The sequence below is a fragment of the Talpa occidentalis genome, unplaced genomic scaffold, assembly GCF_014898055.3.
Source record: "Talpa occidentalis isolate TD23 unplaced genomic scaffold, MPIMG_talOcc4v2.1 talOcc4.2, whole genome shotgun sequence".
In the NCBI taxonomy this organism is placed as follows: domain Eukaryota; kingdom Metazoa; phylum Chordata; class Mammalia; order Eulipotyphla; family Talpidae; genus Talpa; species Talpa occidentalis.
Genome location: NW_023602073.1, coordinates 146,714,255 through 146,736,560, shown reverse-complemented (window position 1 = coordinate 146,736,560; position 22,306 = coordinate 146,714,255). Strand labels below are relative to the sequence as shown.

Below are 22,306 nucleotides of genomic sequence, written 5' to 3'. Positions count from 1 at the left end.
ATCATCACTTTTCTCAGACACCTCCAGGAGAAAAAGGGACAGTAATCGTCCTCCTGGTATGTAGCAGATCATTTAATGATCTGCTACAGTAGATAGAATGGTTGTATTGGTGATTCCCTTCTTGATTTTAAAGAGTTCCTTCAGTATAAAGACAGTCTCCTTCCTATTTAAGTACTATTTAAAAAGTAATAAAAATTAAATATCAATTTCATTTAAGGTAGATATTTATTAGATGAGTTAAAAAATAACTCCTCAAAATGAATATACCAAATAGACAAGTTAAAAAATTTAAAATTCCTGAGATTTTTTAAAGAATGAGCATTAGATAAAATGAATTGTCCTTAAATAGAATGTAGATTTCTGAATCTTCCCCTCCAGACACACTTACTATCTAAATACGGTTTTTAAACACTGGAGAGCAGTCTATTTCTCTGTTCCATATGAGCTTAGTACCCAGGGCTGCACTGAGAGTTTGGAACCTTCTTTTGTGTGCCGGTGAGAGATGGGGAAAGAATCAGAAAGGGAGTTTCTTGCCCCTGAAGCAGTTCAGAGGTGGCAGAGGAGGGTACTTAGTAATATGCCAGGAAATGACGAGAAGGAAATTGTTTTGTGTCTCAGGAACCATGTGGAATTCCAAGATAAGAAAAACAGTTGCTAATTTGAGTATAAAAGCAGGAAACACGATACACTTATTTCCTTTTATGCAAACACAAGTATATGAGGGGTTGTGTGAAAATTATTTTTCTCCTGCGGAACCACAAAGACCTAGAATCTAAGTGCTTGCTTTGGACATTCTGGCTTTTCTCTCTTTCTCTTTTCCTTCTTCTCTCTTCTGTTTCTTGTGGATATTATGGCTAATAACACGACAAGTTTAGGGAGTCCATGGCCAGAGAACTTTTGGGGTAAGATATTTTCTTTAACTATTTTTAATTTTTAATTAAGATGGAAATTATAACAAAGCCAACCTAAAGGAGAATAATGGAATGGATTTAGTTTAAAATCAACTGTTTTAATTAAAAATAAAATGCATAATTTACTAGCACTGGCAATTTCTGAGACATTTTGCTTACTGTAAACTGATTACTTAATGTTTTCATAGATCTATTAAAAAGTATACTTTTATGAAATATCTTTGGAGCAGACTGTGGAGACATTCTAGAGGAATGTGGACAAGTATAGATTTTGACTAGTGTTACAAAATATAAATTAAAAATTAGATTAAAATGGGAAAGGAAACAGAAGGTGGAATTAATCATTGTTTGGAATTTTGTTGGAGAGTTAAGTTTTATTTATTTAAGGTAATTGATTGTATATTTAATGAAGCCAAGAATTCCTATACATATTATTTTAACTGATGTTGTCAATGTTATATTCTTTTACAGCCAGAGTAAATCTAAATAACAAATCTGTATATAAATGAATCAATTTAGAGTGTGATTACATAGATAAAATGAGGAATCACATTCCAAAATTAGAGGAAAAAAACAAAATAGAGTGGAATGCAAATAGCAACTCATGTAATATTGCAAGGGATGCCTATCACAGGAAAAGGGGAACAAATTCAAAAGTGTTTGGGGATTGAGTTCAGACACAGCTCCTGTGTCAGACAAACAGCAGCGAGATGGTGAGGAGGTCAAAATTAGCAGTGTTCAGGATGAGAGATGCAGGGAGTTAGGACTAGAATGCCGAGTTCCCGTGGACTTTTGGGTTCAGAGAAATTTTAAAACTAAAAGCACATTTTGAATTAAATCCAGAAAAAATATTTAAAGGAGAAAATGAAGCCTGGGAAGAAGTCTATGGCTGTACTTAACTAGCCCAGAACAAGTGCTCAGATCTCTCGGAGAACTATTTCAGATTTTTGGTTGCAGTTCAAAGGGGTATTTTGGAAATTCTCTGATGAGAAGTAAGTGAGCAGCAATGTGACTCCATCACAGAAGTTTGCATGGAAGGAATTAGTTCTTTGATACAGTCAAAGGTTTTTGTTTGATTCAAGTCTGAAAAAGGAGAAATATTAGAGAATATTTTAATATAATCACTTGAAAATTAAGAAAAAAGCAAATCATGCTTGCATATTATAGAGTGGCTTAGGTAATAAGTTACTCTAGGTTGACACCAATAGACAATAAATCTTTGAAATGTGGGAATCTAATCATATAAGTATGCCATAAAAGCACTTAGTTATTGAGCAAATGTGTTAAACACATGCTAAATATCAACTAGTGTGTATATGATACTCATCATTACAAAAATAGCTTTATAATTTTTTTAATTGTAAAGCAAAGATTAATCTTGAAAGCCAGATCTATTTTTTTTAAGATATTCATGGCTAAATTTCAGATTTACTGAAAGTCTCATTATATGTTGATGAAACAATAGATAAGAATCCTAGAATAAGCCTGAATTAATGAGAGAATGTTTAGTTGGAATCTATTTTTAGCAATCCTTAAAAAATAGTTATTTTAACATAGAAATTTGTGCTTGAGAGGGAATTCAAACTTACTGTTCTAAAGATAGTTGCTTGTGTTTCTTTGTCTTAGTATGTGAACACAATGGAAAATAGATGTGAATAATGAATGGTGTTCATTATTTCATAAGGGAAGTGTTACATTGATAAGCATTAACAAAACCCATGTAAATATGTTGAGCAGATGTAATGTTTGTTGATTTGGGGAAAAGATATTTCCTCTGGGGTAAAGAATATTAAGTGTAAAATGCAAGTAATGCAAACATTTCCTAAAATATGAATGTTGATCTCCATTTTTCTTTTTTGCATGTAAATTTTAATCATTGACTGACTATGAAAATACTATTTTGAAGACTGTAGTGCAATGGAGTCCTTTGATTCCAAAACCAATGATTTGCTTGGCATTTTGAATTTAGAGAAGAAAAAAAAAAAGAGTAACTCATAAACTTGTACATTTAACCACACGTCTGTCCCAGACTTAACACACTTAAGCTGCATTAAAAAGTTATTTTCCAAATATAATTTTCCTGGTTTCCTTTAATGAATGTTAAACAAATAATATAATTATAATCAAAATATTATCAATAATGACAGTGTGCATTTTCATATTCATCACCTCAAAATTGACTAAATGTTGTATAAGCACTAAAGGATTTAGTGCAAGAATGTGCAACAAAATTAGCCTGAGAGTGACAACCCAACTAAGACTACCACCTTGCATCTCTCCCTTTTTAAAAAATATGTTTCTCTTCTCCATAATCATTTCCATGAAAGCATGATTGTGAGAATTTGCTGTGTGCTGTTCCAATGACATAGTAGATGAGTTTGGTTAAACTTTGCCATCTGCTAGATACTTGGAGTCCCAAGACAGACACATTTTTAGTTATACTTCACGCCTTACTTTGCATTTTTTTCCGCTATTGGCAAGCTTTGTCAAAGTGAGGAAAGGTATTGATTTAGGAGCCTGTATATAATCCTGTCTGTTCTCAAATAATGTTTTGGAGGAAGTTATGTTTCCATACATATGCAGATATATGTCTATGTAATGGAATAATACAAGATGATATAAGGTAAATGTCAGTGATTGACAAGTTAAAAAAATATATGGCAGAAATGCTCCCTAAATCCTTCTTAGAGAAAATAATGAGTCTTTACCTGATCCTGGAAAGTCAGGTAAGATTCAAATAGGGAGATATTTCTAAGAAGGCCATTTTAGTCGTTCATTTTGCATTCACTGACTCTTTTATTTATTCATTTATCTATACAGCTCATTCACTGACTCAGAAGCATTGAATTATACATAAGACCCATTATATATAAGACAATGTGTAAGGCGCTAGTGATATAAATAAAGCACAGTTGGTGAATTTCAGGGAATTCAAGAGAAATATTATTAGCTTATATGCAGAAGTATAAACATACAATCCATGTTTATAGAGAAGTGAATGGCTTGAGGTAGATTTGTATAAAATTCTGAATGTCAGTGTAACATTTGACCTAATTTAACATAGTTTTTAATTTAGTGGGTTCAGGTCTTCTTCTTCCTTCCCTAGGATTTTCCCTAAAGTTGGGGCAGGGATGAGTTGCTTCTGGGGGTCATTATGAGTATAGGAGGGAGATGGACTTTGGTTTTTGATTGAGTTTTGACCTCTGCTGAACTCTACTGATAAGTATTTCTCATCAATTTGGGGGCACTGCCCTTTCTCCTGCTTACCTCCCCTGTTGAAGTCTCTTTCCATAGAATTGGCTCTTTTGGTCCATGAAACATTTGCAAATGGCATGGTTTGTCCTGCTGTAAGTCTCCCTGTTCTACTGGCCCTTATTCAGGTATATTTCCATAGACTGTTGAAGGCTCTTCCACAACCCTGAAGGCTGTGGAAGACTCTTTAGGTCAGGCACCCCAGACCTAGAAAAAGTAATTCTATTCCCTGCTCCCCATTCCTAATCCTAAAAGAAGTTGGGAAATAGTAAATAGTCCCTATTTCTCCATATCGGGAAAAGCTTGTGTAAGATTGGGATTCTTTGTTGTTTACATGTTTAGCTTTGATAATTCTGTTTCTTTAGTTTTTTTGCTCCTGTTCTGTGTCATTAAATTTAGCTTCCTTTTAATTATTTCCTATATTCTATTTTGTGTTTGTTTGACTTAGTTGTCTTTTGCTAGTTTCTTGATATGGAAGCTTCAATCAGTAATTTTTAACCATTCTCTTAAAAAATATATTATCTCTAATACTATGTTTTCCTCTAAAGATGACTTGTGGTGCAATTCCAATGTTTTGATATTTCAATTTTTTATACAGTTCAGATAAAATATCTTCTGTTTTTCATCAAATATTTTTATTTGATTTTTTTATAGGTTCCTATTTTCCACTGAAAATTTCCAACTTTGTAAACATGTATCAGCTACAGTTATTTTCATATTTGCATCTACTAACTATAATATCTTGATACTCTGGATATTTTTCAATGGCATATTTCCTTTCTTGGCTTTTTATAATTGTCCTCAGTAGTTTGAAAAAAGTTGGTCATCATATATAGAAATGAATGTGCTACCCTATTCCTTTTGAACAATAATTTAACTAACCTACTTTAGCAATATATTGAATACGTACATTTATATTATGCTTAATTTTTGGTTTTGGTCAAAACTACTTCCAAATCTCCCAACCTTTGCTTATTTGTCCCACACTCATATACAAAATGATATCTCAAAATTTTACTTCTTTCATGAAAGTTTTGCTAAACATTTATATGCAAATTATTTCAGCTTTCAGAAGTAATGACTCTTACATTGTCTGTGACAACTATAATCTCATTTATTTTTCTCTTAGATGATAAATTAATGAGTCTATTTTCCATTAATCTGGAAAGATGAACAAAAATCAAGAGCAGCAATTGGCATCAGAGGTGGGGATGGATGAAATTTTAAATGGGGTGTTTAGGGTAAGCCTCAAAGAGTAACACATGAGCAAAGACCTGGAATCAACTGTGATGAAGGAAAGAATTTCAGAACTAAGTTAGAATCAGTGCAAGACCCTATGTTAGGAGCACACCTGGAATATTTAAAGAATGGCAAGGAGGGGGCCTCCTTGGTTGGGATGCAACCTATGAAGCTATCTACAGCCATTGCAGCATGAGTTCGATCCCCAGCCAGGGAGTACCCACATGGCACAGCAGACCTCTCCTGACTCACCCGCTGCTCCCCTCAGCAGTGTATTTCAGTCAATCTGCCTGTTCTGTTCCCCACTCTGTTTCTGGTGAATCCTCTCACTCCCCACACCTCTGACCTGTACCCCAGTTCTTGTATGCATAAATAAATAAATCTTAAAAAAAAAAAACCAGTGGTGAGGGAGTGAGGATGATGCTGACTGAACCAGAAGAAGAGTAGAAATTAACACAGATAATTAGGAACAGGTCAAGTTGGAAATTTAAGGCCATTTTTAGGAATTTCTTTTTACTTAGGAAATGGAGAATTTAGAAAAGAGTAATGATGTCATTTGACTTACGTCTTCAAAGACCCTGGCTCAAACAATCTGGCTACTATACTGAGAAAAAAAAGCAGTTGAGGGGGAGAGGGAGAAGTAGGAAGACCAATTCAAAGACTTGCAATATGCCAGGTCAGAAATGACAGTAGCCAACTATGCAGGTAATAAGAATTGAATTCTGGGTAATTTGTAAAATCAGACTCAATAGGATTTTCTGAAAGATGACATACTTATAGAAAATACTTAGTATGTGTTTAAATTACTATAATTAAGTTTTCTGTGCTGTAAATATTATTCTTCCTATAGAATGTTTTTTTCAAGTCTTACTGATGATACCTTCCATCTGTATATTCTAGGTTGCCAATAATAGCCACGCTTTTGCGGTAATAGCTGAGCATATGATTCTTACCATTGCAAAAACCTTTGTGAATTGATTGATAATTCGGTTGTTCCAGGCAGCTGACACTGATAAAATCACTTTTCAGGTACTGGGATGATTCAACTCAAAGCCACTAGATGGTGATCTCTACTAAATTTTCACACTCATGGACAGAATTTGAGTCATTGATTTGATTTACTGGAAATCAGATTCTATATTAGAATTTTAGACCGAAGAGGCACTGTAGTGGTCATTATTATTAGGTCAGGAAGGGTCAAATGACTTCGTAAAGTTATAAAACTATTACTAGGAATAGTTTTCATTCATTGAGGACTTACGTGTTAACTACTTGGTAGTTACATAGACACATGCTATAAATTAGTAAAACACTAGTTCATTTATAGGCCACACCTTACTGCTAAAGTTTGTTCCTTTTGCATTCAGAGGGAAATCTGTATTTTTAAAAGTAAACATTTTGTCTCACATGAAGTAAAATTGGGACTCATTTTTCTTTCCCTAAGTTCGTTGAGATAAAGGAAGGCAAACTTTCCTTTTAAAGGGACTATCTGTACCAGTTTTTCAGGTCCATTTTCTTTTATAGCATATTGAAGAACAGAAATACAATGCAAAAATTTATTATATATTTTCTGGATTCTACGGCTTAGGTCAGAAGAATCATTAGTTAAATAAAAATAACTCTGGAACGCCACTCTGAAATAGACTATTGACATTTCTTTCTTATTGTTTTTCTGCATGTCTACACTTATTTTTGCAATTTGGATTTGCAGAAGCTTAACTAGATAAATAAGGTTTTTACCATGTGTTTCAGTAAGTCTCACTGTCATTATAATTTGTAACTATTAAAACATTCTGCACATAAAGCAAGTGCATAATAATTGGTGCAGTGACTTCTAAAATAAATATTTGGCTAATTTCATGGGTTAGAAGGTCTTTTTCATGGTATATGTACTCAACTGATTAAAATAATTAAGTAAATCCATCTCAAGGGAGCTGATAATTTTTTCTTTCATTTTTATAATTTCTGTAGCTCCCTCTTATCACTCAAAATTGATATTCACTCAAAGTTTACTCAAAATTTAAATAACATGCATATTAATCTCATGATCCTTGTTACAATTAAAATTTATCGTTTAATTTTTCTTAAATATCTATATACCTCATCCAGTCTTATTTACAACGGTCATATATTTTGAGTCCTAATTATCCACTCTGCCCTCCATTTCCCCAAATTTTCGGTACAGACAATACATCTATATGATCAAAACAGAGATATAATCAATATAGATTTATTGTCAAATTGTTTTCTTGAGAATATTATTTCAGTTTTAGGAAACAATCTTTTTTCTTTTAGGTAGTATTGATCTAGCCTCTTCATTTTTTATGTATTTTTTAAGAGAAAAAGCATACATTGTGCAAAAAGGAAAAGAATCTTTTTTACACACAACTGAAATTGTCACATAAGAAGGTATTGTTTGTTGACTATATATTTTTAATAACTTGTTAATGGGAACCTGGAGATTACATTTATTTTTTTATATCAGAATTCTAATGTATTTTGGAAATCAAATAGTCCTCTAGCATACAAATATATCTCTCACTCTATGAATTCCAGTTTTCTTTAATTTTCTCAATCACTTTAATAGAGAAATTATTTTTCCTTGATTATTCGTTTAAAAAGTTTCTGAGGTTTTTTCCTTAATATTGAACCTTATGCTATTTTCCACTATAAATAATCCATTGAGTCCGTTTTATTTGTCAGAAGACACTGTGGTAGAGCAATTCAAAAGGTATATATACTGAGACCATATATAAGGACTCATAACATCTAGATATGGTAGCTGTACCTATTTTCTCATTTAAGATTCTGGTTCTATCTCTAGTTAACTGAAATAAAGTGAATATATAGCTTTAGTCTCAGCCATTATACTTGCTTATGTCCTGAGATTTTTACAAATAAGAAATCATACCCTAGCAGTCATTAAAGTTTGTACACAAAAGAAAGGATATATGTACATATTTTTTGAATATTAAAACTTTCTGCATTTAAGCAAGGGCATAAGAATTGGTGTTTATCTTCTTGCTATATGTCATTCATGAATGTTAAGCAATAGAGCTCAGTGCTAGTTGTCAATAATCAATTATTAAATTAAATCAAGTGTTCTACCATATAGACCTTAACCTCTGTTTGAAATCAATCAATTGAAGAGTGTGAGTCAAGCCATTTTTCAAAGTTTGTTTTAGCTGAAATGCCATCATTACATGATTCTTTGCATGAAGTTATTGATACATAAAATATTTTGATTTAGGGAAATATATCTGTAGAATACATAATATTCTTTTTTCCACTTTTTAAAAAAAGATTTATTATTTATGCATAGAAGACTGGGGTATAGGCCAGAGTTGGAGAGGGTGTAAGGATTTACCAGAGACAGATTGGGAGCAGAACAGGCAGATTTACTGAAATCCATTGCTGAGGGGAACAGCGAGGAGACAGGAGAGGTCTCCTGTGCCATGTGGGTCAGCTCCCTGACTTCATAGTGCTGAGAATTAATGCCTAGGCTACCAGGGAGTCCCACCCTGGTTTTGTCAAACACATCTGTTTATAGTAGATTTCATAGACTTCCAAATCTTGGTATTAAATTGGTAAAATTTGTATGCATTTTAGTTCTTCACTTTTATTTTACATTAACGTTTTATTACAAGGCACTCAAGAAATAAAGCATTTCTTTTATGGGATAAATAAAACATTTCTTTTGTTTGAGTATATCTATTCTTTCATAAACTATTACATAAAATGTCAAAGGCATGTAAATATCACGATGTAAGCAGACTAAATTTTTCTAAAACATTATGATTCAGTCTGATTATTAAATTACCACTAAAAATATCATTATAATTTAAATCTTGGGAACAAGATTCCTATGTCTAGGTCTCATTTACACCATCACCACTGTAGTACCTTATTTCGATTATGGTTTCATCCATTGGAATAGGTTTTTTATATTCTTTTGTCCTTACATTTCTCAATGACCAACTTTTTTTTTTTTCCTATTCTTTCACTCCCCAGACTGAGCTATTGTTATTCATGGCTGAGGCAAGACAGGAGTGTTCAAACCTGCTACACTCTCCTCCCTGCTGTGCCACTAGTCTATCAGAGATTAAGACTTCCTTGGTCTTTTATCCTTCCTGAGAGGTAACTGAGACCACCCTCCAGTTTTGCTCTCTAGTCCCCAGTGGAGAGGGGATACTCTTGACTTTCCATCCCCTGACCTCCACCTTTTCTGGGCAAAATGCCCAATGACCCCTGATTGCCAGCCTAATAGGACTTTGTTCTTGCCTTGATTGAAGTGTTCTAGCAGGTAAACTCTTCCAGTACTGAGGCCTTGTCTTCTTATTTATATACTCAGCACAACTTGGAATCTAATGGGGGCTTTATATGTTGAACAAATGAATATGTAAATATCTCTGGGCCCTCAGGCTACAAATCTAAACATTCCTGTCTGCTCTGACCTTCCTGATTACTCCTTTGCTTCTTTGTTTTCAACTTTGCATTAAATTCAGATTTTCCTCAAATTCTATTTTCAAATAACTTCTACAAACACAGCACTTACTTTTTTCCTAAGTGCTTTGCACGGTTGGTTGAAACTCTCTTACAGCTTGAAGATACCCAATTTTGCTCTTCTTTTACGTAACTCCTCATTTACGTAACTCCAAAATATTTTACTTAACTCCCAACAAATATCCCATGAGCACCCAAAGTTGACAATTTTCTAATGTCATGTTTACTTTCATTCCCCGTCTTACCTTTCTTCTCTGAATGACTGACACCAATTTCACCCTGGCCTGCCCACGCCAGAACCCCAGGAGTCATTCTAGAGCGCTCTTTTCATTAGTGTGCCAAAGTGTAGTGTTTTTACTGGTTTAACTTTCTATTTTTAAAGGTCAGATGTGAAGGAAGGATTGTGTGTCCTTTGATTGTTTTAATTTTTTTTCTTAAAAAATCCTAAAATAGCTTTATTGAGATGTAATTCACATGCCATATAATTCATGAACTTAGAGTATACAAATGTCTTTTACTATAGTAACAGAGTTGGTGACCTCAATCACAATCTAATTTCAGAACATTTCGTTCTAAAAAAAAAAAAGTTGTCCCATTAGCGATCCCTCCTATTTCCTCCCACCCCACCCCAGCCCTAGGCGACTCCCAATCTACTTTCTCTCTCCATAGTTTCCCTGTTCTGTACACTTCATGTAAATACAACTATACAAGATGTGATCTTTAGGGACTGGATTCTTGACCCTTCTTTAAGGAGGGATTAATTCCCAAAACTGCCCTTCACAGCTTCACATTCCTGACGCCCTTACAAGTCTTTCTTATAGTCATTGGCCTAATGGAATAGAATACCTTTTCAAATAATAGTTTGAGAAGGGATTTCAAATAATAGTTTACTCCAAAAATGATCCATTCTCTCTTGGACAAATGCCCAGTCAAAAAGGCTTGGCCCAAAGTGGGGTGGATGAGGCCCAAAAGCTTGCCAGAAGTTAGAAGTAGGGAACTACTAAAAAGGGGTTAGAAAGGCCCAAGAGAGCTGAGGCAGAAAAGAAAGTCAAAATTCAAAATATACACATCAAGATAATTGCCATTGTTTCTGCCAAGAACCAGGAGCAACCTACCCGCAAGCATCTTCTCCACAGGTCTCTTCCAAGCAGCTCTTCCAAATATCTCTACATGCCTTTCCTCCACATGTCTCCTCCTGCCCTTCTTCATTCCTTCTGCTTTTATATACCCACCTTGGTCCTTTTCAGCTGCTTCCACTCAGGAATTCTAGTTCATGGCACACTAAGACTTGTAATTGGGGCGGTTGTGTGTAAGTGTGGGTGAGGAAAATGGCACCTCCCCACCTCAGAGGTGTGTGGATAACAAAAACATAGGCGATAATGTGTTGGTGTCCATCTATTTTTCATTGTTAATTTTCTAGGTCATTTGAAGCTGGGGTATTCTTTGTCTTCTCATTATGCTGAAGGCATGGGTTTTGTACAGTTTTATTGGTTGATTTTGTTGTTTTAAAAAAAAATCTTGGGAAATTCTGATTTACAGGGCTACTATTTTCTTGGCAGCCCTGAATTCCTGTAACTTCTTTTTTTAAGGTTCCAAATATTTGGGGCACTGGTAATTGTAAATTAATTTTGAATGTTACTTTATTACTAATAAGGCTAAGTTTAAGGTCTGACTATATTTATTTGTTTTTTTCCAGATAGTGTCTAACTGTGAAATCCATATCACAAGAAATTGCATTTTAAAGCTAGAGTTCAATATTATTTTTGTGAGATAAATTTTGGAAAATACTGGGTCTAACAGATTTGCTTAAAATCATCTTCTAATTCAGAAATCACTTTCCTATTATAAAAAGTTAATTGTGTAGATTTGATATAAACAACTGTTTTGGAGGATTTTGATATAAGTTTTTTTTAAAGATTTTTACTTATTTTATACAAGAACTGGGGTACAGGCCAGAAGCGCGGGAAGGTGAGAGGATTCAACAGCAGGGAACAGAACAGGCAGACTGATGAAGTACACTGCTCAGGGGAGCAGCAGGCAAGACAGGAGGGGTCTGCCGCGCCATGTGGGACCCTCGCCGGCAGCTGGCCAGTATCAAACCGGTGCTGCAGAGGCTGCGAACAGCTTCACAGCGCGGTGCTCAACCACCTGTCCACCAGGGGAGGCCCTTTTAAGTATTTTTGAAGATAATTGTCAAAGTAAGATGCAATAAATATAGTATTTCCACAGGAGATAAATATAAGGTGGAAGGGCACTAAAATGTGTAACAAAATTAAGGAGCAATAATTTTTCTTACATATTTATTAACATTGGATTATTTTGTTATTTCTGCATATCAGATTTTTTATATAATGCCCTAGATTACAACAACATACTGGAAACAATGTAGGCAATCATAAATTCTAACTCATTTAAAATATCAATGAATCTAAACAAATTTCCTAAAAATCACACAACACATTAGGGATAGAGTTGAGTTTGGTGCCCTGAATTCAATAGCCTTTGCTGTATAACAACCCATCCCCCCAAAATAGTGATTTAAAAATGGTCATTAACTTAGATCACAGTTCTTTGGGTTGGCAATTTGGGCTGGGATCAGCTTAATGGATTTTCCACTGGTCTTCTCTCATTTGTCATCTCAGTCTTTGGGTTGATTATTCTCTGAATGATGTAGGATGGTCAATTCATATGTTTGAGGGTAGAAGACTCTTGGTTAGGGCCATAGGAGTAACTGGGCCATGTGCACTCATCATCCTGGAGGCTACCCTGGGTTTGCTCATTATGTTGGCAATTGCAGGGCTCCCAAGAACAGCCAGAATGGAAGCTGAAAACCCTCTTCAAGCTTAGGCTGATTGAACTTGCATCCATTAGTCAAAGCATGACAAGAAGCCAGTACAGCTTCAAGGGTGAGGGGAAATAGACTCTACCTCTTAACAGGAAGAACTTAAAGCATTTGCAGCCCTTCCACTATTTTCCCCAAGTCCTCAACATCACTACCTTAATTAGCTCACAGTATATAGTTTTCTCAATGCAAATCCTGGGGTAAGCAATTGCACAGGATAATTTACTTTTCTACTCAACAGTAACCAACTTTTGTTTGTGGAAGTTAAGAATCTTTATCCAACAATTGAAATGGGTTTCAGAGAATGAGCTTCCCAGGCAGACATTTTAAAGTCACATCCAGATAGAAGCAAAAATAGATGGAAAAATAGAGTTTGAGAGGGAATGGCAGGCTTAGGGAGAGTGCATCAGATCATGGCTGGAGGTGGGGGATGCAGAGGATGGTAAGGCTGGAGGTATCTTCTAATATCCATCTATCTACTACCCACTCAAAGTAGGGGCTTTCAACTGTTTCATCCACTAATACATTTGTAATTTACAAGAAGACCAAGGTAGAATTTCCATTTGGGGAAAGGGTTTTCCCCGCAGAACAGGAAACTGGACAAGGTCTGTGAATTGGAGGATACTGCTGTCTAGCAGAGATTCCATGGAGATTCAGGGAACAGGAATTTCATTTTCACAACAGAGCCGTGATAGCAGCGTAAAGTGGAACTTGCAACTAAGAAAAAGCCCAATTGTCTGCATAGATCATGTCATCGCTGTGTCAGAGACACAGGTGACACCCCAGGAGCTCAGGAAACAGACCATAAATCAGTCAACCCACCAGATGGTTTTTCCTCAGCACTTCCTGTTTCAGAGTGGGTGCAGGAAGTGAGACACCATGAAGTCTGCAGGTGGGAGACATCAGTGGGGTTGATGAAAACAGATAGAGGAAAACGCAAAGTCAGTGTGACTGAAATTCTTTATAAATTTTTGGCCCATTAGCAAGCACTGTAACTCAAGAGGAAATAGACTTTGGACTACATTTACAACCTTATAAAAATGTATGAACCAAGAAAATATTCTTTTCTAAACAATGAGATTATTTGTTACTTATTTCTTAAAGATGATAAAATAACACAAGCGTAGTGGAGCCCTACAGCTGATTTTTTCCTGTCCACCTAGCACCATCTTCAACTTCGCTAATTCAAAATCTGTTGAAATTAATCCTGCATTCTAATAGTTAATTGTTTGGACTTTACCCCAAGTTGTGTTTGTGGTTGAATACCCTCTTACAAGTCAAATGACCTATTTGTCTCCTTTGTTTCAGAGGATCTTATAATATCCTTCACAGTGTCTATGGCAATAGGGCTCGTCATCGGAGGATTTATTTGGGCTCTGTTTGTTTGTCTGTCTCGAAGAAGGGCCAGTGCCCCCATCTCACAGTGGAGTTCAAGCCGGCGATCCAGGTCTTCTTACACCCATGGCCTCAACAGGACTGGGTTTTACCGTCACAGCGGCTGTGAACGTCGAAGCAACCTCAGCTTGGCCAGCCTCACCTTCCAGCGACAAGCTTCCATGGATCCAGCAAATTCCTTTCCAAGAAAATCAAGCTTCAGGGCTTCAACATTCCATCCATTCCTGCAAAGCCCACCACTTCCCGTGGAAACTGACAGTCAGCTGATGACTCTCCCTACTTCCAGTGCCTCTTCTGCAGTCAACACCTTCCACAGTCTGAGCCGTCCTGATTTCCACTGGTCCAGTAACAGTCTCCGCCTTGGCCTCTCCACACCACCTCCACCAGCCTATGAGTCCATCATAAAAGCATACCCAGATTCCTGAGTAGAGGCTTTCATTGTTAATCTGCTTCTTTCTTTTCTTATTTTTTATAGAAAGGAAATAATAAATAGCCTAAAGAGACTTTCCAGGGCACAGTCCGATGACTGGTGAGTTTTCAAGCTCTAATGTGTCCATGGTGGACGTAACAATGTAAAACACATCTTTAATACATTTGTCCTTGTGCCTCACAGAAAGGTAATTTTTTCCCAAATAGTTATGTATTTATGCCTTTTTTTATTCAAGGTGAGGATTTTGAAAGATTGTGCTGTCATCTAACCATCAGTTGTGAAATAGTATATATATTCTTACTAAAATAAAAATTTCAGGTATTTTTGGTTTACAATCCTCTTTCACTTCTTGATATGACTATAATGGGGAAAAATCAGCTTGCCTCTTTTTAAACATGTTTTAAAAAACGTTTTCTATCTTAAGGAATTTTAATTTTACTTTCTTTAGTCTAACAAGTAAATCATTTTACAATCTTAGATTTTTAATTAATATTTGGGCACAAAATGAGAGAATAGAGGTGACTGAAGTTCCTTGATTCTCCTTATTTATGGAAGTGAAGTAATCAAGAAAAGGAAGGCAAACTCTTTGGGTGGTGTAGGATTTTTTATTTTTGACCCTTATTTTTTCCTAAATTTCCTTTATGCTTTTACCAAGCATAGCTCTCCACATCACTGAGGCGAACTCTGGATTTGCTAACATGATGATTTAACTTTTCTCCATTTGTGTAGTTACATTGTTAAAAAAGCAACAACAGCCATTCCAACTCATTTGCCCTCAAACAAACTTTCACACTGAGTTTCCATCTTTCTGAAGGTCGATAAATTTTCTTTCTCAGATTTGAAACTAGAAACTGGAAGAGCACTTTATCCAGGGGTCTTTCCTTATAACTTCAAAACAAATTAGTAAGGGCCGCGGGGGAAAAGTTGTCCTCAAAATAGTTGTTGTGGCTATGAAGAATCCTCTTTCCTGGATGTACTCATAAGACATCATCCCTTGTTTGCTTAAAATTTCAACCTCAGATTCTCTGAAGAGTTTTTGTAAAATGACTAAACAGAGCCGTGGGTTTGTTGGAGGAATCCACTTCCACATGAGGAAGGTACATCCCAAAACGTGGGTACCAGAAATTTCCAGTGGCCAAAGGTCTGCGGCTGCACCTTTTCACATAAGGACTCCATTTCACTGAAGTACTCCTCGGAAGGCCTGTGGTTCCTCTGTGATATGGGGAACATTTTGCTTATGTTGCTGTCTGTTCCTGTGAACATTGGGATTTTCAGTGAAGAAAAATACTTGTTTCAGTTCCTGAAGCGCAGCGTTCACAAACAAGCGTCTGATTGTGATGACTTCTACATAATAAGAGATTCCATATAGCATTTCTTTCCTATTTTCATTTAGCCATTGTTCTCAAGGACACTTATTCTTAATGATGTGTGTAGATCAATGTTCTCTCATGTAATGTATCTGAGTGAAAAAAAGGAAGGCTAGGAGGAGGGAAGAGAGAAGAGTAGCTAGGAGGAAGAAAGCAAAGAACAAAAGCTGACTGGACAACCAAGTTATTATAAATTGATTTTTTAATATAGCAATGTAGCAGCTGTCATATAGCCAAGTAAGAGTGTAAGAGTGTTAACTGAATAACAAGATTATTTTTGGCTTGTATGTCATTCTAAATGTCTAATATGTGAAGTAAGCAAAGCCTATGGTTTTTATAAAGAATTGACATTGGGAATAAAAACTGCTTACTTTCTTTCAAACTAGGAAACTGAGAACTGAAATCCTCTGATGTATTTAACCATCTGGCAGAATTGTGATTCTCCCTTCCTTAATTATGAAGCAATCAAAATGAATATCTTGTAAATATTGTGAAATGTATGAAGTGTGAAATTAAAGCAAAAGCTGGAGACTTTTCTAGTTATATGTTTTATGTGATATGTTTTGTTGATTATGACACAAAATCAAACTAATGTCTGTTTTGATTCATGGCTTTTTTTTTGTTGAATAACCTGTGAATATCACCTTTTTACTTTAGTACTAGTAGCCAATCCATACAATCTCTATGAGCCATCACTGAGACACAAATACTACTTTCTTATTTTTTTTTAAAGATTTGTTTATTTATTTATACAAGCACTGGGTACAGTCAGAAGCACGGGAGGATGAGAGAATCCACCAGAGCCAGAGCAGGGAACAGAACAGGCAGACCAATGAAATACACTGCTGAGGGGAGCAGCGGGCGGCAGGAGAGGTCTGCGCGCCATGTGGGACCCTCGCCGGCTGCCGGGGATCGAACCAGCACTGCAGAGGCTGCGGGCAGCTTCACAGCCCAGCGCTTAACCGCTGTGCCACCGGGGAGGCCCAATACTACTTTCTATAGAAATATGTAAGAGAAAAGGGGTAACTTCAAATATTTTGAACAAGATTTTTCAGTAAAGTAATACAAGTGAAAGATAGGCTACTGGTTAAAGCAGTTAACTTAGATTCTTATTTTACTAGAAAATAATCCCAGAGTTATTTACTTCACTTTTTTTAGGGAATACACATTTAAAATAATGCAAAACCAGAGGAAATTTGAGATGTTTTGTAAATCTACAAAACAAAAACACCAACAACTTTGCTTTTCATAGTTTAATCTGTGAAATAAACATGAAAATAAAAGGGATGGGATAAATTATAAAGGAAAAAACTTAATAGTTTTGATCATTTAAAAAATTCTGAAATGGTCTTATCAAAAGATAAATTTGCCCAATATTTAAAAGCAAGCAAAGAAGAAAGGGGAAGGGAAAAAGAAAAGATTCACCATAAATAGGACAAATGACCGATACCTTTAGCTTATGATTAACTCATCCAAATAGACAGGAAAAACACTTGGCTCTAAATAAGCAAAGAAGTAAGGAAGCAAAACAGATCACCCACCATAGAGAAAATATAGGAAGAATATGGTAAACTGGCCAATATTACTAATAAGAAATTTTCATGTATATTATTAAACACTACACTAGCATTTTTGTCAACCACAAGAGCTGATCATTTGTAAGAATGTCTCCTCATTGTTATTAAATATACTAAGAAAGGGGTATGCTCACACATTTTTGATGGTAAAGTGAAGCTGGAACTGCGCTTTTGGAAGCGAGAGCTTATAAAATGGTCAAAAACTTTGTATTGGACATTGCTGAAGTCTCGTAGTATCTGCTAGGAACATGATTGCCTCAGAAAAATGGTGATGGGCTTTTAAAGTGACAGATCTTTCTCTTCTGGCCATGTGTGACTGAAGCGGAACATTTATCAGATGAGGATTAGCCCATCCAATTGGATCTTTTCTGCTTTCGGGTGAAAAGATCAGGTCGCAAGGAGAGTAGAATTGTCAGTAGCAGACATGGGAAAAGAAGATTCTAGAAGAGCAGAGACTGGGGAAAAATGAGCAGTATCCTTTAAAAAAAATTCTCATTCCTGAAACTTACTTTTATATTTTTATGCCTTCACAACTTGAAAGAAATTAGCCCCCAAACCAGTAGAAAGGAGCACGTGTGTATGTAGTAGATTGGCCTGTCCTGACTCCCTGAGAAAGATCTGTCTCATGAGGTCTTACACTTTGGATTACATCCTCAAAACTTTCTAAGTGATACCGTGGTGTCTAGCATGCTGTCTGAACATGGCACGCTGAGCCTGCGCCACAGCCCAGATGGGTCCTGGCCCAGGTGTAGGGTCGAGTAGATCCCCAAGAACTTCAGAGCTTTTGTCTGTGGGGTTTCCCAGCTCCCTAAGGTGGGCCCAGTTCCAGGAGGATAGCCTGGATCACCTCTGCTGGCTGGGGCATATTTTTTTCATGGAATCACATATAATTGGACCACAAGAATGGTGGAACTGGATGAGGAATCTTCATGTGCATTGATTGCACAATAAACACCTATGTATTACTCCTCAGCTCATTTAAAATAGTCACGGAAAGGTCACTTTACCTCACATATCCCCATGAACATTATAAAACACTTTAAATATCAATAAATTAAACAAAAATAAAAGATAGGGTCCTGAGAAAAATATTTACCACAGCCCCACATACCATAATTACCCTGCTGCTGAGATAATGTAGGAGACAGAAGATATTCATCTGAGGTGGAGAAGAAGCTTATCATTTCTTTTCTTTTTTTAGTATTTATTTATACAAGCACTGGGTACAGTCAGAAGTGCAGGAGGGTGAGAGAATTCACCAGAGCCAGAGTGGGGAGCAGAACAGGCAGTCTGACGAAGTACACTGCTGAGGGGAGCAGTGGGTGCAGAAGAAGGAGGGGTCTGCGCACCACGTGGGACCCTCGCTGGCAGCCGGGGTTCGAACCAGCACTGCAGAGGCTGCGGGCAGCTTCGCAGCCTAGTGCTCAACCGCTGCGCCACCGGGGAGGCCCAAGAAGCTTATCATTTCTGATTCACGTGGTTCAGACACTGTGACTTCTAAAGGGTTCTGAGGATCACAGTTATAGCTTTAGAGGGGCTTCGAGGGGTAAAGCCATGCAGATAGCATGGACCTCTGATCTCTCCTGTGGCCTAGATGATGCAGAGAGCAGTTATATAATTACATGTGGCTCTTGTAAAGCAAGTGTGGAAAGGACAGTTCCTGGTTCCAAGGGCTTAGCCAGGAGGAGATAGAACCTCAGGGCTGGTGTGTCACTTGCTACTTGTAGTCTTCACTGGGAGACCTCTGCAAAAGAGCTGCAGAAATAAACACATTTATGAATTGTGGCATTTCCAGAGTCCCCAAGATTCCAGGAATAGAGAGGGTTTTCTAGAAAAAAATCAGGTTTCCAGGTAGAAGATGCAGGCTTATCTTGATGCAGCAGGAAGACAGACACTTCAGTTGTAGCACTGGCTACAAAGAGGGTGAGAGCAATCAGACTGGCAGCTACTATGAAAAGCAAAATAGCCAATGGTCATAGGAATTTCAGAGTAAAGGTATTCAGGATTTTGTAGGTAGGATTCCAAGAGGGTCAGACCAATCTCTCTCTATAGCTTCCACTTTTCTTAACACTATGAAATGACAAGTGGTGGTCAGGAAGGTGTGGACTGATTTTAATACATCATCTTCCTCAACCACGGATCTTTTTGTAAGAGAGAGGAATGTGGAATGCCCACATGGGTGGTTGAGATTGTCACATCCTAGCTCAGCTGCAACACCTGGATCATACATCCAAGACTTTCAATCCTCCAACTCCATAAATCTCCAATTTCATTACATTTATTTCTTCTGGACACATATGGAGTTCACTGCTCAAATCTCTTCCAGAAAGGTCTCGGAGTGAAGAGCTGTTCATGTGCGATATGCATCAGGTTCCAATGTGTTCCTTGACATAACTTAAATCTTTGTGTTAAGACATTTCCATTTACCTGACCAGGGAATCTTTGTCCTCAGTAATCCTGCCTCTGGGTAGAAAGAAATGGGAAGTGGGAACTCTGTGTAGACTTATTTGTTGTGGGCCTCACCCCGAAGTGCATGCTTTCCACAAATTATGACTCACTGAGATTCTCATTAGAGGAGATACTCTGTAATATTTCCCACATGCTTTGACTTTTTTTTTTGAGGAAACTATTAAATTCTATTACATTAATTCCACCCCAGGTATTTGCAGAAGTGGTGTGGGTCTGGCCTTTGATGTTGTCTTCCTGGATGGATCTGATTGCTCATGCAGGCAGATTGTAGACACACGGTCTCACTGAATCTTGTGTTATCTTTACCAAATCAAATCTGCAAAGTTCACTTGCAATTTAATGTTTTTGAGTCATCTTGACATTTTGACTTCATAAGTGTAAACTGAAAACCTCATTTACTGGAATTTTTTTTTTAAATAATAAAACAACATAGGCCAGATCCCTGATCTGTAGATGCTTTATAAAATTAGGCAAAATGCTTATGAGATAATGCTGCTGAAAGAAAGTTTTTAAAGAAATTGACGTCTAATATTTCTAAAGTATATCACATAATAAGACTATGTTCAAAAGAAGCAGACAATGTATAATTTCCCTTATTTCTTCATTTTCTTCTTCCCGCTTTGCATTGTTCTACAATATTTATAAAAGGGAATCTAAACAAGACTCACAGGTAAGAAGTAGATGATAAAGTTAAGGACCAAAAGAAATATTTGAGGCCAAGAGAAGGTGAGGTAGAGTTAGTAATGAAGTTAATGTCCCCCAAACAGCCTGACCTCTTAAATACTTACCAGGAAACGACCACAGATCTGACTGTTAGATTTCCAGCTATAAATCTAAAGAAAGGAATATGAACTGATATCTCACTCAGAGTGCTCATGAAGCAGAGACAAATCATCCACTCAGGAGAAGCACTGTCATGTCTGATTTAAAGTTTATTCTAAACAGGACCCTGTGTGATAGAATGAACGCCTTACACAGCATCTTTAGGAAACAGTAAGTGGATATATCTTAATTTAGGCAGTGGTCATCATGATAAAAAAAATAGTTATGGAAAATAAAACGATTGAACTAAATACCACTGGCTCATTTACGTAAGCAGCACTTCAGTGGTCTTGGAAGATTTTTGGAATATCCTGAGCAAAAATTATTAACCAGTTTCAGGAACCCACAAGGAGTTAATAAACTTTGAAAGAAGAATTCTAGTAACCCTATAAATAATGTTTTTAGTGGGCAAGAATGGGCACAGGTGTATTTTTTTTTTCCTGAGGGCTTTTCACTTTTGCAGAAGGAATTTTATTTCAGAAAAGATTTAACTGCCCATTTAGACCTGAAGAGGTTGTACATCCACTATGAGTATCCTTTTCTTAATGAGCTCTTCATAAATATGCACAATAATGAGTTTTGAGATTGTGCTGTCTACTCACAGAATGAAAAACTTCTCTTTGTTCATTAAAGAAAGAAAACACATGGTCTCTGAGTCAACACATCAGTGTAGCGCTTACCTCCTTTTATGAAACTTGAGGCACTGATCTAGGATGAGTTAGAGAAAACCTACTTTAATATGCTTAGAGGTAAGTCCAGGGAGTTTTCTCAAGAAAGATAAAGATATTTAAAGAAAGTAAGTTTGGGGGCCTCCCTGGTGGCTCAAGGGTTAAGACGCAACCTATGAAGCTATCCGCAGCCACTGCAGCACGAGTTCAATTCCTGGTCAGCCAGGGAGCAACCCACATGGCAGAGCAGACCTCTCCTGACTCACCCCGCTGCTCCCCTCAGCAGTGTACTTTGGTCAATCTGCCTGTCTGTTCCCCACTCTGTCTCTGGTGAGTCCTCTCACTACCCCCACGCCTCTGGCCTGTACCCCAGCTCTTGTATATATAAATAAATAAATCTTAAAAAAAAAAAGAAAGTTTGGGTATATTCCAAATGAAGAAATAAATTCATGTGGTGTGTTAAAAAGTTTAGCATGGAAATGGCCACCAGGCATATGAAAAAATGTTCATCACCTGTAATCAGGGAAATGCAAATCAAAACTACCATGAGATACCATCTTACACCAGTGAGAATGGCACATATTAAAAAAACTAGCAACAACAAATGTTGGCAAGGGTGTGGAGAAAAAGGAACTCTCCTGCACTGTTGGTGGGAGTGCAAACTGGTCCAACCACTGTGGAGAGCTGTGTGGAGATTTCTGGACCTACTAAACATAGAGCTTCCATAGGACCCAGCAATTCCACTCCTAGGGATTTACACAAAGGACACAGAAACATCAATTCCAAAGAACACCTGCACCCCTATGTTTATAGCAGCACTGTTTACAATAG

The 22,306-nt window shown here is 36.7% G+C and overlaps 1 protein-coding gene across 1 annotated transcript; it reads left to right on the top strand.

Moving 5' to 3' along the window:
- The first annotated feature begins 709 nt into the window (after positions 1–709).
- Positions 710–16,521, top strand: MYCT1 (MYC target 1). The gene is made up of 2 exons (XM_037520645.2): positions 710–902; positions 14,056–16,521. The coding sequence occupies exons 1-2, from the start codon at positions 851–853 to the stop codon at positions 14,565–14,567; spliced, it is 564 nt and encodes a 187-aa protein (XP_037376542.2). The 5' UTR covers positions 710–850; the 3' UTR covers positions 14,568–16,521.
- Positions 16,522–22,306: the final 5,785 nt, after the last annotated feature.